General features: G+C 39.0%; 1 protein-coding gene across 12 annotated transcripts in view; it reads left to right on the top strand.

The window, feature by feature from the left end:
* The window catches only part of LOC143023829 (Y+L amino acid transporter 2-like), a 213,211-nt gene that overhangs the window by 159,769 nt on the left and 37,023 nt on the right, over nucleotides 1-16,419 (top strand). For all 12 annotated transcript variants that reach the window (XR_012966219.1, XR_012966220.1, XR_012966221.1 and 9 more), the window contains 2 exons: nucleotides 13,741-13,785; nucleotides 15,027-15,150. Coding sequence is in view for 8 of the 12 variants with exons in the window: in XM_076182459.1 (XP_076038574.1) it covers nucleotides 13,741-13,785; nucleotides 15,027-15,150 (169 nt within the window). In the remaining 4 variants the exon portion in view is untranslated. The remainder of the gene's footprint in view (nucleotides 1-13,740; nucleotides 13,786-15,026; nucleotides 15,151-16,419) is intronic.

The following is a 16,419-nucleotide window of genomic DNA, read 5'->3' as shown; positions in this document are numbered from 1 at the left end:
TTTCTTTTATTGCTTGAGGCATCAGGCAACTGCAGTATCTTCTTCTATGCATTTATCTTTCTTTCCTAATATATGGTGTGGCCTCATAAATATACACGATCATGGCGGCTGTTCACACTGAATATTCTAAACCTCCACCACTACCTGATCTTCCTAAAACCCCCGATCCCTCTCCTAATATTGCCAATCCTAATGTTGACGCTATTGACTCAGCAAAAGTAAAACCCCCAGTTGATGACTCCGGCTTGAAAAAGGACTTTGGTAAAAATACTAAGACTTCATTGACAGATAATTCTGTAGCCCAGAAACTTATAATTAGAATGGATTCTGAAGTGATGAAAACATCTTTAGATACTCAGAAACCAATAAATAGCTCAAATACTGCCCCTAATAGTCATAGAATCTTACATCTAGAATATGTCTCTCTTGATAAGAGTTATACAGACTTATATGAAAAGTTCCGTAAATTTGGACAAATTAAAGAGATCAGGGTTAAACTAACTGACAACTTTAAAGCTTGGCTAGTCTGGATCTCATTTCTTTCTAATCAGGATGCAGCTGCTGCATGCTTGGATTATAATAATTGCAATGAAAATGAATCTTCGGCCCAACTTGTTGCTAGAGTGCCACCTAACCTGGATATCTTTTATCCAGAAAACCCGGTAGAGGAAAGGAAGGAAAGTGTGCAGAGGCCTCCCAGTCCAGCTAAGTGGCTTATTATCACTCTTGCAAAGGAATGTGCTAACTTGTTTGAGTTTAGAAGATTCTTGAAGAGTCACCTTGGCTCTGGTAATTTGACAAACTCGCGGGTATCACGATTTGGAAGAAATTCCTTCTTAATTCATGTAAAATCTTATGAACAAGCTGCCATGGTGCTTAACGAAACAGAAATCGGACATTAAGGAAGTTAAACCCCACAATACCTTTAGTTATGCCAAAGGGGTAATTTTTAATAGAGATCTGTATGACTTTGATGAAGAAGAAATTTTAGAAATGTGCCCAACTAATGCTTGGAAGGTTGCTAAAATCCCTTGTTCTTCTATGATTATCCTAAGTTTTTGTGGTGAAGATCTACCTCATTATGTAGAGATAGAAAAAGAGATTGTTTGTGCGAAGCAGTTTAAGCCCCGTCCCCTTCAGTGCTTTAACTGCTATGGTTTTGGCCATCCTTCCCGCAGATGTGCAAGGGACAAACTATGTTTGATATGTGCTCAGCCTGAACATGGGGATTGTTCCCACCCAACAGTTTGTATAAATTGTAAAGAGCATGATGCCAGAGATAAGAACTCTGTAATTTATGAGAAGGAACAGGAAATACTACTAAAACCTCATGCAGAACATATAAGTGTAGGACATGCTAAAAGACTATTAAGTAATTCCAAAAGGTACAGTGATGTTGTTAAAACAAATAGTAAAGTGGATCAGCCAACTGTAGAACCCAATAGAAATAAAAATGCCAATATGAATTCTGTTAACACTGAACCCAAGCCTCAGTGTAAAAGTGTTACTATGAAATCTAACCGTCTTCTTCTCAACTAGGAATTTCTAATACTTCTGAACCCTCCTCTGTGGAGGTTTCCTCACCCCTTGTTGAAGGGGTGTCCCCTGCCCCATCTGGATGGGCACCTAAGGTTTCTATTGTAGAACCCATCACAGGCTCCTTCTAATGAAGCCTCCTCTCAGGCAATCTCTCTTCCAGACCTGGGGGACTCCCCAGTAGAGGGATTGCTGACTAGTGTGCCTCACTCGGTAGAGGTGTACAGAAGCAATGAGGATCAACCAAATGCTGAACCCAAGCCTCAGCATGAAAGAGTCACTACTAGACCTAATCGTTCCTCTCCACAACTTGGAAATTGTAGTACTCAACCCTCCTCTGCGGAAGTTCTCTCATCCCCAGTTGAGGGAATGTCTCCTGTCCCATCTAGAGGGGCACCTAAAGTTCCCATTGCTGAAACCCCACAGGGTCCCTCTAATAAAGCCTCCTCTCAATCAGTCAACCTTCCAAACTTGGGGGGCTCCCCAATAAAGGGATCACGGACTGATGTGCCTCACTCAGTTGAGGCGCACAGAAGCAAAGCTATGGAGTCTGAAACTGTGCACAGTAAAAGACTCCACAGTCCACCCTCATCTCCATCCTCTTCCCCAAATCGTGATAAGCAATCTAAGAAAGGAACTAATAACCCAGACTCTACATCGTCGGTCGGACCATTGTCAGAGAGGAGGATGCCACCCGCGAAAGCAAAGAAATTAGAAAAGAACCCATCTTGTAGACCCTCTCTCTCCCAAACTTCTCTTCCCAGACCAGTAGACCCCCCCCTCCCCCCCCCAAAAAAAAAAAAAAAAAAAAATGGTATAATGTCCATAATTCAATGGAATATTCAAGGTTTTAATTCTCATCGAGAGCAGGTTCGGATTGTCTTTAAAGAACATGATGTGTCTGCTATTTGTCTCCAAGAAACTATGCTTGGCGATTTACCCCCTAATGTTGGACTTAATTATAAATTTTACAGATCCTATGATTGGGGGCCGTGCCCATGGAGGTACTGGTATCATTGTTAAGAAATGTGTAAACCACAGAAGTGTCCACCTACATTCGGTGTTGCAGGCTTGTGCAGTACAAATCTTTACCACTAAATGGATCACTTTATGTTCTTTGTATTTGGAACCTGAACTGGAAGATCGACTCCTAGACATATATAACCACTCCCGTCAGTTTGAGTTAAATGACCTACAATCTTTGGTTGACCAGCTCTCTGAGCCTTTTATTTTAATGGGTGACTTTAACACCAAGCATCCTCTATGGGGTGAATCAAGGTGTGACCCCTGGGGTAATATAATTGAAGAATTTATTGATAATAACGATGTCATTTTGATGAATGACTGTTCCAAAACTAGGTTTGATGTCTTTCACAACTCAAGTTCTGCTATAGACCTAACTATTTGTTCATCATCCTTAAGATTAGACTACAGTTGGTCAATAGATGAAGATCTACATGGTAGCGACCACTGGCCTATCCATATCAAATATTTAAAGAACACTCCCTCCTCCTGCTTACCTAAATGGAAGACAGGAGAGGCTAATTGGGAATTATTTAGGAGATCCACAGAGATTAATTACAAGACTAGTGATTTTTGTAGTAACTCTGATGCATATGATTATCTGGTAGACATGATACTCTCTGGTGCTTTCTCTTCCATTCCTAGGACAGCTAGTAAACCTCAACGCCCAGTAGTCCCCTGGTGGAGCGATGAATGTGCTTTAAGCAGAAAGATTACAAGAACTTGCTATAAGAGATATCGGAGATATCCTTGTTTAGTCAATAAGATAACGTACAGAAGAGCTCAAGCAAAGCAGAAGAAAATCTTCAAGAAAGCAAGGAGGGAATCCTTCATTAAATATATTAGCGAATTGAAATATGACTCTTCCCCTACCTTAGTATGGAATAGGATTGAAAAATTACAAGGAAAGTTTACTCCATCTCCTTTGCCCATTCTGAAGATAAATGACTCTTATATCAGATACAAGAGAAGTAGCAGAGGCTTTTGGAAGACATTATGCTGATATTTCAAGTCCACTACATTATTCAGATGATTTCAGAAGAATTAGAGCCAAGATCACGATTATTCCTCCTACCAATACGAACTCGGAGGCATATAATCTTCTTTTCACCTTGGATGAAATGGATCATGCTTTATCTTTATCCTCCCCAACCTCTCCTGGAGAGGATGACATTCTTTATTCCATGGTTGGTCACTTATCCATATTGTCGAAGAAATTCCTTTTAAATGTGCTGAACAAATTTTGGTCTTCTGAATCTTCTCCTAAATCTTGGAAGACTTCAATTATCATAGGAATCTTAAAGGCAGGAAACGACTCTCATGACCCACAAAGTTACAGACCTATTGCTCTCACTAGGTGCATTTGTAAGATCTATGAAAGAATGGTTAATATGCGTGTAGTTTGGTTTTTGGAATCTAAAAATCTCCTATCTAACCGACAGTTTGGATTTAGAAGAAATAAGTGCACTCTGGACCCCTTACTTTTTATCACTCGTGAGATTCAGAATGCCTTTGCAATTGAGAACTCTAGCATTGGTGTGTTTTTTGACTTGAAAAATGCCTACGATACTATCTGGCGGGGAGGCATTCTGAAGCAAGTTGCAGGGTGGGGTATCAGGGGTATGTTCAATTGTTTAAAGGATTTCTTGTCTGACCGTTATCTAAAAGTGCGAGTGGGCTCTTCTTTCTCTTGTGCATATCTTCAAGAGGAAGGGATTCCCCAAGGAAGTGTTCTGAGTCCTACACTCTTCAACATAGCCATTAATAGTTTGTTAGAACAAGTTCCCGCAGGAGTTCATGGATTGGCTTATGCTGATGACTTTGCTATTGTGTGCAGCAAATCGACAACATTAGAAACAGGCCAAAAGATTCAAGAGATTATTAACTTACCTCTTCCCTCTGGGGCACATCGCACGTCTGACAGCATTAGCTGCCCGACATGCGATGTTGCATCATAATAATCGCATTATAAAAAATAAAGTCAGTGCTCAATTGTCCGTTCTCTTTCACCCGTGTATTTTGATAACCATAGAAAACTGATGAAGCCAGTTTAGAGAGAATGAAAATTACGTAGGTACGACTACAATAAATATAATCAAGATGGTGACTTCGGCATCAGCGAGTACCCACTTGCTCCTCATGCCGCCTACGTAGGCAGCACCGTATGGAAGTGGTTAACAACAGCATGGGCTAATTGCAGGGGCTTCAGATTCTCTGCTGAAAAAACAAAAGCCATTAGGTTCTCCAGACTAAGATACAAGGAAGAGATACCAACATTATTCTTAGAGGGTGTCATGTTACCGTATGAAGATCAAGTAATATACCTGGGTCTGTTTTTGGACAAAAGGTTGACATTCACTCATCACATAAACGAGGTTATATGCACTGTTAAACAGCGACTTAATATACTAAAGGTAGTGTCTCACTTCAACTGGGGAACAGATCATATAACTCTAATAAGGCATTACCAAACATTGTGCCTCAGCAAAATTGATTATGGATGTCAAATTTATGGATCGGCATGTAAAACTTTATTAAAGCTTGATATAGTCCACAATATGGCTTTGCGGATCTGTTCAGGAGCTTATAGAACATCTCCAGTGGATAGCTTATATGTGGACGCAGGAATTCCTCCCATGTATATTCGCAGGGAGGAGTTAAGCCTTAGATATATATCTCGTGTCTTGACATCAAAACAAAATCCAAACTTCAAATATGTAAAGCAGCCGGTAGACAGAGCTCCAAGAAAAAGTACTCTGCCAAAACCTTTAGAAGTGAGGTGTGAAGTTGGGGCAGAGGAGGTAGGACTTGTTCCTATTACAATTGCTGAGATCACGCCTCCCAAATTCCCTTGTTGGAACCGATGCCCCACTGTAATTTGTCCTCTTAAAAACAAGAAAAATAGAACTGCTGTAAAGCTAAAAAGTGAATTTTTAGAACATTTATCAGTACATGCTGATTCAGTTTTTATTTATACAGATGGATAAAAATTCTAAGATGGTGTTGGTTGTGATGTATCTGATAGCACAGTTTTAAAGAGAAAGGTACCTGATTTTAGCTCTGTTTTTACTGCTGAACTGCTATCAGCAACGCCCTCAAATTTGTATTTAATTCTGTTCCATCTAATAAGAACGTTGTTATTTTTACAGACTCCGTGAGCATTCTATCCTCTCTAAATACATTATTGCCTCTTCATTTTTTAGTCCAAGAAATACAGGACTGGTTGATTCTTATTAACAACCGAAAGAAAATAAAAGTAAACTTTTGCTGGGTGCTGTCCCATGTGGGTATCACTGGAAATGAACAGACCAATGCTGCAGCCAAAGCCGCTACTAGGCTCAGCCATATAACAGACACAAAAATCCCGCATACAGACTTCAAACAAGTAATTCATTGTTATGCAATGGAGAAGTGGCAAGAACAATGGACAAGGCTGGACGGTAGTTACAAGTTGAAAGAGATTCACCCCTTGGTGAACCCTTGGAAGTGTCCTTCTTTGGACAGAAGGTCAAGTATTGTTCTAACAAGATTAAGAATTGGCCATTCCTACATTACCCATAATTTTTTTATGGCAAGTGGAGCAGAAAGGCTGGCCCCCCAATCACTTGGCAAGTTGTTTTTACAATTAAACACATTTTAATTCAGTGCCGTGCATACTCTAATAAGCGCAGGGCAAACTTTTTAACAAATTTATCTTTTAAAGAAATTTTAGGGGAGGAAGCTCATGTGAAGAATGCTATAAAGTTTTTAAAAGACATCAATTTATTTTATGAAATTTAAAATTGTGTATATGATTGCTTGTGAGTGTATCTTGTTCTGATGTATTTTTGTGAGTGCTTATTGTTTTTACTGTTTTACTTGAATTTTTATCTATTTATATAAGATAGATATGCGCTGAATGGCCTACCGGCTCCGGCGCTTGGCCTTCAAGCCAAAAATTTCATAAATCAATCAATCAATCAAACCAAAAGCTACTGAAAACCGTCACACTTTACAATATCAGCGTGGGGACATGATTGACAAAGTGTTGTACGAGTGGTTTTGCCTGAAAAGATCTGAAGGAGTATCAATAATAGGCCCCATGCTGCAAGAAAAAGGATACGACCTAGCAAAGATGGGTGAAATGGAAAAATGCCAGTTCTCAAATGGTTGGCTACACCAATTCAAGACTCGGCATGGAATAAGGAAGCTGGACATTGCTGGTGAATCGAAATCTGCAGATCAATCATTGGCTGACAAGTTTATCGACAGGTAAGGATTGTTAAATTTATGCTAGTTTAGCATTAAATAGGCCTAGGCCTAGCCCATGCTAACATGATTTATACCATCAGATGTTTCTTCTCTATTCTTATCATTTCTTTCTCTAATTCACATTCTCTGTTTTTATGTCTTATAGGTTTGCCAAATTGGTAGAGGAACATGGACTGACCCTGGACCAAGTTTACAATGCAGATGAGACTGGACTTTTCTACTGCTGTCTTTCGAAAACAATGCTTGCAAGTGAGGCAGAGGGGTCTCTCAAAGGATGCAAGCACAGCAAGGATTGACTGACTGTACTGTAAAGATATGGCAGGAACTCGCAAGATAAAGTTGTGCATGGTAGGAAAGTACAAAAAAAATGCGCTGTTTTAAGAACATCACGTACCTGCCTGTTGATTATCAAGCACAACGTAGCACTTAGATGAATTCAGAAATATTTATTTACTGGTTTAAGCATTTGTTTGTTCCTTCGGTTAAGGAAAATTTGAAAAAGGAAGGACTCCCAGAGGACAGTAAAGTGGTGTTGTTGTTGGATAACTGCAAAGTGCATCCGACAGCTGAAGAACTTGTAGTGGGAAAAATATTTGCTCTTTATTTACCCCCCCGAATGTAACCAGTATCATCCAGCCCATGGATCAGGGTGTAATTCAGAATTTTTAATTAATTACCGTAAAAGTCTCCTGCATAAGCTTGTAAATTATGATGATGGTACAATCCCTGAGTTCCAAAAAAAATTAATGTAAAAGACTCTATCTTCATGGCTTTGTTAGCTTGGCAGGATGTCAAAAAACAAACCTTGATGTGATGTTGGCATAAATTGTACCCCTTGATCATGTTTGAAGAGGTGGATGATTCTGACTTTGAAGGATTTGGTGGCAAGAGAAATTCAGTGGTGAGTGAGTAGAGGGAGATGGGTGGTGGTGCTAAACTTAGCGTAACAGACGAGGCGCTAAAAGAGTGGGTAGATGTGGACAAAGACGAAGCGGTAACATTCACTCTAACTGATGAGGAACTTATCAATGCGGTAATTGAAGATAATCTTGAAAAGATGACAGAGGCAGATAGTGAGGAAGAAGATGACCTTGAGCCTAAGGTGGCGTGGAAAGATGCTGCAAATGGTTTAGCTGTCTTTGTTAAGTTTGCAGAGCAGTGCAGCTATGTCCACCCAAGATGCTATGTCTCTTCACTGCATTCAGAATGAGTTTTTATTGAAAAGAGGAAAGAGCTGTAATCAAGCTGACATAGGAAACTATTTTAAAGTAGGTTAGTAGGTAATAAGGGAAAGAAAGAGTGGCAAACAAGTACAGAGGATAGTGATAAACTGGAGTGATGAACTGGATGTTGGCGAGTGAGGTGGTTTTGTTTGTTTGTTTATGTGCTTTTTATGTTAAGTTAAATGTTTGTTATGTTAAATGTTGTTAATAGTGAATAAAATGAGTTGATTGTAGACATAGTGCTTTTGTAACCCTTCACTTATTTTAGTAACCCCTTCAGAAAAGTACAGAGAAGGTTAGTGTGTAGTGATGAACTGTATGTTGGCAAGTGAGGTGGTGACCCCACTTTGTTTATATTACGGTGTGTGATACTATATGTTAACTGACATTAATAGTGAGTAAAGGGGGGTGATTGTAGACATATTTCTGTACCCCTTCACTTACTTTAGCAACCCCTTCAAGTATTCGGAATTTTCGAGTATCTGGCATGCCTTTGGTCCCAGTGATGCCAGATAAGAGAGCTTTTACTGTACTAAATCTGAGACAATTCGGTTTTAGACAGGGAAGATCATGTACCACAAATTTGATCTATTTTTACTCAAGACTACTGGGTATAGTACAGGAAAGGGACAGATGTGATTGTGCCCTCCTAGATCTACAGAAAGCTTTTGACAAAGTCCCTTACAAAAAAATATCAAGAAAACTGGAAACCATAGGAAGAATACAAGGTAAATTACTGAAATGGATGGAGGACTTTTTGCATGGAAGAAAAATGAGGGTAGTGCTTAGAGAGAAAATTTCTACTTGGGAAGAGGTGATTAGTGGAGTTCTACAAGGATATTGGCTCCAATTATGTTGCTATTTATGAGAATGACATGGATGAGGGTGTGGAATGTTACATGGGTTTCTTTGCAGATGACACAAAACTGATAAAAGAAAGTGAGTACTGAAACAGAGAGATCTGAACAGGGTTTGGAAATGGAGTCAGAAGTGGGAAGTGGACTTCAATACTAAGAAATGTAGCATAATGGAATTTGGAAAGATAAAAAAAGGATATCAGGACAATATAAAATTGGTGCAAAGAAAGCAACGAAAGTGGAATCTGAAAAAGACCTGGGAGTGATCATCACAAAAGATATGTCACCTGACAAACACACAAACAAGATTGTTGTAGAAACCCATAACTTGCTAAGATCAATAAAAGTGGCTTTTAGTTACTTGGATGAAGAAATGGTAAAGACAGTACTAGTCACACTGATAAGGCCAACATTGTAGTACACAGCGACACTATGGTCATCCAGTACTAAAAAGAATATAAGAAAAATTGAGAGAATCCAGAGAGCAACTACGAACATGGCCCAAACACTATCAAAATTGTCATTTGAAGACAGATTGTCAAAACTAGAATTACCTACTCTGGAACAAAGAAGAGAAAGGGGTGAGTTGTTGACCATCTACAGAATTATGAAATGTATAGAAGTCCTGGATAGAGAAGACTTACTAAATTAGGATAAGAGAAGCACAAGAGGACATGGAAGGAAGCTCAAAAAGGACAGTTATAGAAGAGATCTGAAAAAGAACAGCTTTCCCCACAGGGTGGTGGATGTATGGAACACACTTAATGAAACAATAGTGTGTGCAAAAACAGTACAGGAATTTAAGGACAAATTAGACATGGTGAGATACAGAGACGGGACATCACGAGCATAGCTCCCCTTCCTGTAAGATACAACTAGGTAAATACAACTTGGTAAATACACTCACACACACAGAAAAATATCCAGGTTGGAAGGAGGTGATTAATGGAGTTCTGCAAGGATCAGTATTGGCTCCAGTAATGTTTGCTATTTATGTGAACGACATGGATGATGATGTGAAATGTTACACGAGTTTCTTGCAGATGATGCCATATTGTTGAGGAAAATAAAAACCGAAACATTACGAATCACAACAGGGAGACTTGAAATGGAGAAATGGAGTCAGAAATGGGAAGTGGACTTCAACATTAAGAAGTGTAGCATAATGGAGTTTGGAAAAACTAAAAATAGAATATCAGGACAATGTAAAATTGGATCTAAGGAGGCCAAAAAAATGGGATCTGAAAAAGATCTGGGAATAATTATCTCAAACGACTTGTCCCCTGATAAATGAATAAACAAAATTGTCAGAGAATCCTATAACTCGCTGAGATCAATAAAAGTGGCATTTACCTATTTGGATGAAGAAATTATATAGAAAAAATATTAATCACACTAATAAGGCCCAGACTGGAATATGCTTCGACATTATGGTCACCCAGTACCAAAAAGAATATAAAGAAAATTGAAAGAATCCAGAGAGCAACCACAAAAATGGCTCCAACACTTTCAGACTTGTTATATGAAGAGAGACTGGCTAAATTGGAGTTACTGACTTTGGAACAAAGAAGAGAGATCCCCCTGGGGCCCAGTACTTTGATATAGTGGTGGGGTTTGCATGTAACAAGGACGGGCTGAGCTGTGCCAGCCAGGTACAACCATACTGGAGAGGTCAGCCCTAAGCTACCAGACAAAATCTGAGCCAACGGACTTTTGTTGATGACCCTAGCTTGTCTTTAACCCCTTCTATACGGTGCCGCATACGAAGGCGGCATGAGGAGCAAGTGGATACGCAAGGCTGCCATATCGGCGTCTTGATTATATTTATTGTAGTTGCCCCTGCGTAATGACATACTCTCTAAACTGTCTTCATCACATTTTCTATGGTTATCAAAATTCATGGGTGAAAGAGAGAACGATCGATATAAGCGGTGACTATATTTTATGATGCGAGTATTATTACGACACATCGTACGTCTGGCAGATAATGCTGCCCGCGAGATTTTGGCCCATACTGAAGAGGTTAACCATGGACTGAAATGCTCATAGGATTTCCCGCCCTCACCCTATGACAGTTGTTTTAGGATGGGTTTTTTTGGGGTAGTGAATAGATAGGGAGTCCCCCACCTTTTTCCTTTGTTAATTCCCCTATCCCTATCCTTCATATTTGCTACCCTACTCTCCTTTTTTCACCATCTTTCTCTAATACTCATTAAGGAAGGTTCTGGTATCTTGGTGCCTCCCAAGCTATATGTCAGAACCCAGTCAAGTGGGGATGTATACCGCGAGGTCACTACTCCCTGCGAGGGCCGAAAGCTCACCGATTTGGGAATACATGTTTGCGAGGTAGGTACTTGGCTGCCGACTTTCTTTGTCTCTATCCAGTACACATGCAGAGTGACTATGCCGGCCCCACCCTAAATGGGACAAAACAAAAGAGGACAAAGCTCCGGGTTGACAAAGTCTTTAACTCACTTCCGAAGCCCTGCATGTGTAAATAGTCGTTTCTGGAACTTCCCGACTCTGCAGAGACTTTTCTTTTATTGCTTGAGGCATCAGGCAACTGCAGTATCTTCTATGTATTGATCTCTCTCTCATGATATATGGTGTGGCCCTATAAATATACATGATCATGGTGGCTGTTCAAACTGTATATTCTAAACCTCCACCACTACCTGATCCTCCTCCTAAACCTCCTGATCCCTCTCCTAATATTGCTGATTCTAATGTTGACGATAATGGCTCGGCAAAAGTAAAACTCCCAGTTGTTAACTCCGTCTTAAAGGATTTCAGCAATGAAACTAAGACTTCATTGACAGATAATTCTGTTGTCCAGAAACTTACAATTGGAATGGATTCTGGAGTGACAAAATCATCTTTAGATACTCAGAAGCCTATAAATAGCTCAAGTATTGCTCCTAATTGTCATAAAGTCTTACATTTAAAATATGTCTCTCTTGATAAGAGTTATGTTGACTTACATGAAGAGTTCTGTAAATTTGGACCAATTAAAGAGATCAGGGTTAAACTGACTGACAACTTTAAGGCTTGGCTAGTCTGGATCTCATTTCTTTCTAATCAGGATGCAGCTGCTGCCTGCTTGGATTATAATAATTCCAAAGGAAATGAATCTTTGGCCCAACTTGTTGCTAGAGTGCCACCTAACCTGGATATCTTTTATCCAGAAAACCCGGTAGAGGAAAGGAAGGAAAGTGTGCAGAGACCTCCCAATCCAGCTAAGTGGCTTATTATCACTTTTGCAAAGGAACGTGCTAACTTGTTCGAGTTTAGAAGATTCTTGAAGAGTCACCTTGGCTCTGGTAATTTGACTAACTCACAGGTATCACAATTTGGAAGAAATTCCTTCTTAATTCATGTAAAGTCTTTTGAGTAAGCTCTGCCATGTTGCTTAACTTGAGTCAGAAATCAGACATTAAGGAAGTTAAATCCCACTATACCTTTAGTTATGCCAAAGGGGTAATTTTTAATAGAGATGTGTATGACTTTGAGGAAGATAAAATTTTAGAAATGTGCCCAACTAATGTTTGGAGGGTTTTTAAAATCCCTCGTTCTTCTATGATTATCCTAACTTGATCTTGTGAGATACAAAAACAGGTCACCATGAGCATAGCTCCCCTTCCCGTATAATACAACTAGGTAGATACAAGCGTAGCTCCCCTTCCCGTAAAATACAACTAGGTAAATACATGAGCTCAAATCTATGACAATTGGAAATCAAGGATATAGATTAAGTTGGAATTGTACATAAATTTGAGTCTTGGTATGTCAGAAAACTAGAGAATAGGAGATGGGATCCAAAGAGCATTGCTCCTTTCCTATATACTACAATTAAGTAAATACACACATACACAAATACACACATCTAATAGGTGGAAACTAACTGAACTGAATACAACAGTAAACTACTTACAAACGGGTTGGAGGAAACATGCTTAAATGGGGGTGCATGCCATCTTTTAATGTAGTCTGTCGTCAAATATATAATCTAGATTCTACAAGCCCTTGACTCTGCCTTGATAGAGCTTATTAGGTTGGACACTCACAGGATTACAGATGAGGGAATATTCTCTGAGCATTGTATGATGTACAACTTGATATAGAACATTTACAAAGAACCACAAATTGACGTACAGAGTTTAAGTCTTGTTGACTATGTTACAAATTTGTTTGACGTGAAACGTGGTGTCCTTGGACATCTTGACTCCATGTTAGATTGGTGCCATTCTAGTAGAAATTTGTAATCACAATTGCAAACATTTTTTATTGAATGACACAGAAGCGTTAATGAAACCTTGTTCTAATAAGGTTAGGTGGTGTGGGGAGAAGAGACAATTTTATATGATTGGCAGCTAGAACTAGGTAACTCAAAGGTCAGCAATTGGTAATGGCTATACTGTATACCTAAACATAATTACCAACAACAATTATAGTGCTTGTCATTTTCTTTCACTCATATTCCTCTTGTAAAACTTGTGTCTTCTGTTCAGAAGATCATTTATAAAGTTTCTCGGTCAATGCTGGTCTTTCTCTAATTTCCACCAGTCTGCCTCTCATGTTTCTTGTGCTTTATCATTTGTTATCATAGCAGTTAAATCAACCTCCATTAAATGATCCATCATTCTTAAATCCAAATGGTCCTGACATAACTTTATTCATTTCAGGTAGTCAGTTCATGTTAATGTTTGCGGAAGATAATCTGTTTTATGCATATTAGTGATAGTGTGGATATCATATATATATTATTTGAATACAAATACAAGCATGTTCTTGAAATGGTTGATTTGAAAATCTGAATTTTATGATTCTTACAGTATAAATTTTCTTTTCAGGAATTACCTAAATTTCGTGGTTGAGGAGATCAAGAATCCATATGTGTAAGTATTGGTGCCATTGTAACCTTAGTAATATTTATAAGCATTTATTTCCTCCTTTTTCTCCCTCTCTCCCTCTGTCTTCATATCCATTCCTCCCATTAGCAGTATAGAAATATCCTCTGTAGAGAAGGAAGAACCACATTAGTACCATGACATTCAGGTCACCATCCAACACTAAGACAATACCAATACAGAATAGGCCTGAACACGGAAACAAACTACCCAATTCTTTTAATTAATTGCTTCTCAATTTTTTTTGGGGGGTCAAAATTACATACTCTTCAATCTGTATATTGCTATTTTATTATTTTTCATTGTTGCATTTCTATCACTTGACTTCTGTTTTATTGTATGACCTTTGATCTCATCTCAGTTTTTCCATTGCCTGCATGTATACCAATAAATATATTGTACTAATCTACACTTTTTGTTCCTTGACTTGTTTCGTTGTTTACTGTTTTTTGTGTACATTATTTATTTATATATATATTTAATTTTTTAATTCATGGGGATCTCATGTGCTCTTTGTCTTGACTCCATATATTTTTATTTCAGTCTCTTCTCCATATACACTAACCATACAAGTTCAGTAAAGCATTCCATATTTCCTCCAATTTGGTCTTTGTCGCATAAAACATATTTTTCCTTGACTTGTAAAACCCACTGTCAGAGAAAAAAAAAATGTTTAATAGTGATCTGTATTGTGAAACTGCATAGTGTTGGCCTTAAGGTCTCTTGTAGTCTCCTTCATTCTTATGTATTTAAGTATATTATGACCACAGATGACCCGTCATCCAGGAGGTGCTCAGATGAGAGGGAGGGTGGGAGGGGTGTGGAGTGTATTTAGGGATGAAATGGGTGGGAGTGTTTTTATGCCTTTCCCTTTTTGGCTACCTCCCTTGAAAGGGGGAAAAAGCCTTGGTATATGTATGTATGTATGTATGACCACAGTCTATGGCTGCTGAAGAGGGCCACAGACTGGTGGTGATATACTAATCACTAAAGACTCCAAAAGATGATTCCATGTTATGAAAGGCTGAAACTTTTGTGGGCAAAACTCCTATGCCTGATTTAATTTTGCCAGATTTGGTTCTTGACATCATTGATGGTGAATATAATGCTCCTTGCTGCTGTTTTATTTTGGCCATTCATTCTGTGTACTTGTTTGCAGTTACTTAAGACTTTAAGCACAAATCCTTTGTTTCCACACTGCTAATTATTTTATTTGTTTTTTCTTTCAGAAACTTACCAAGAGCTATTATGATTTCTTTACCACTTGTCACTGTTGTATATGTACTTGCAAATGTAGCATATTTTGGAGTTCTCACAGCAGATGAAATGCTAGCAACAAGTGCTGTGGCTGTGGTAAGTAGCTATACCTAGAATGTGAAATCTCATTTTACTTTTATCTGGACATTGTTACTGTTACTGTTTGTAGCCACAGAGATCCCTTCACTGGAACCTTTTTTGCATCCAGAAAGTTGGCAAATCTCTAGTTGGATCCAAACATTTCAGTTGAGATCATCAGCTGAATCCAGGGAGCGAGTGCCAGGCCACAGAGCTATCTCCAAAATAAGGGTTTGGAAAAGTAGAGGAGTTTGCTCCAGAGAGGCAATGTCTGTCTCACTCTGAGAGCCATGGAGCTATTACCATAGTGTTCCCCTCTATTTTTCTTGCCTTTTTTCATCCAAACTTCATGAAAAGTGATTTTATGGGTGGCTTACATATCAGTATATAACAAACAGAATATACTTTCTTCATACGGGAATCCAGTAGGATGTGCCAAAACATCACCCAGCACCTAGCAACATGCATCTTTAGTCCTTTATTTAGGCCAAAACAAATGGCTCCTCTTGGCTCTAAGAGGTAAATCAGCTGCCTCGCATAAACCTTTAAATCAAACACACCCTAAGTTAAATATCTAGCTCATGGTCCAAAACCACATGGCCTATGGCTGTCTCCCCCCAACAGCCAGGTGGTAGATGCATACTTTCTTGTGACTCCTGAAGCTGTTAGGTTAAGATATGTGCACAATGCCTAGTCTCCCCTCAATGAGCTTTGTGGCATGGGGTGTGGGAGGTGATCTTTAGATGTACAGATATGGCTTGTAAACATAGTTTATGGTGGCTGGCTTGGAACATACATCAGTCAAATCCAGAAAGCCCACTGCATGTAGTGTCGGGGTTGTGCAAAAGAGGTATGTGCAAGTTGAGCTTGGACCAGGTTGAACCTTTGGCAGGGTCTCCATGTGGGTGTCTGGAACATTCTATCCATTTCCAAGGATGATTGAATATTTTCTTTTACTGTATCATCAGTGGAACTCAAGAGGCTTAGAATGAAAATAGTGTCTCTGAGGTGAGGAGACTGAGCATATGTGAGGACAGTAGTGAGGGTTACACCTATTACTGGTCAAGTCAAAACAATGGGACTAGTTTTCACTGGTAGCTGTAGATATATCTAGGTGACTATAGCGTGCTATTATAGATGTTAATCTGGTTGATGAGCATATGATTTTTACTGTACACACTAGTTGTTTTGGGAAACTTGGTTACTTGCAGTCACAGAAATGGCTATAGAACCAGGACCACTAACATTATTCTTCTTTTGAATTCTACAAAGTCCAGAAGGTTGAAT

Source organism: Oratosquilla oratoria, unplaced genomic scaffold (genome assembly GCF_046742065.1).
Source record: "Oratosquilla oratoria isolate Oo_2021 unplaced genomic scaffold, ASM4674206v1 SCAFFOLD65, whole genome shotgun sequence".
NCBI lineage: Eukaryota > Metazoa > Arthropoda > Malacostraca > Stomatopoda > Squillidae > Oratosquilla > Oratosquilla oratoria.
This window is presented reverse-complemented; position numbering and strand designations above follow the sequence as displayed.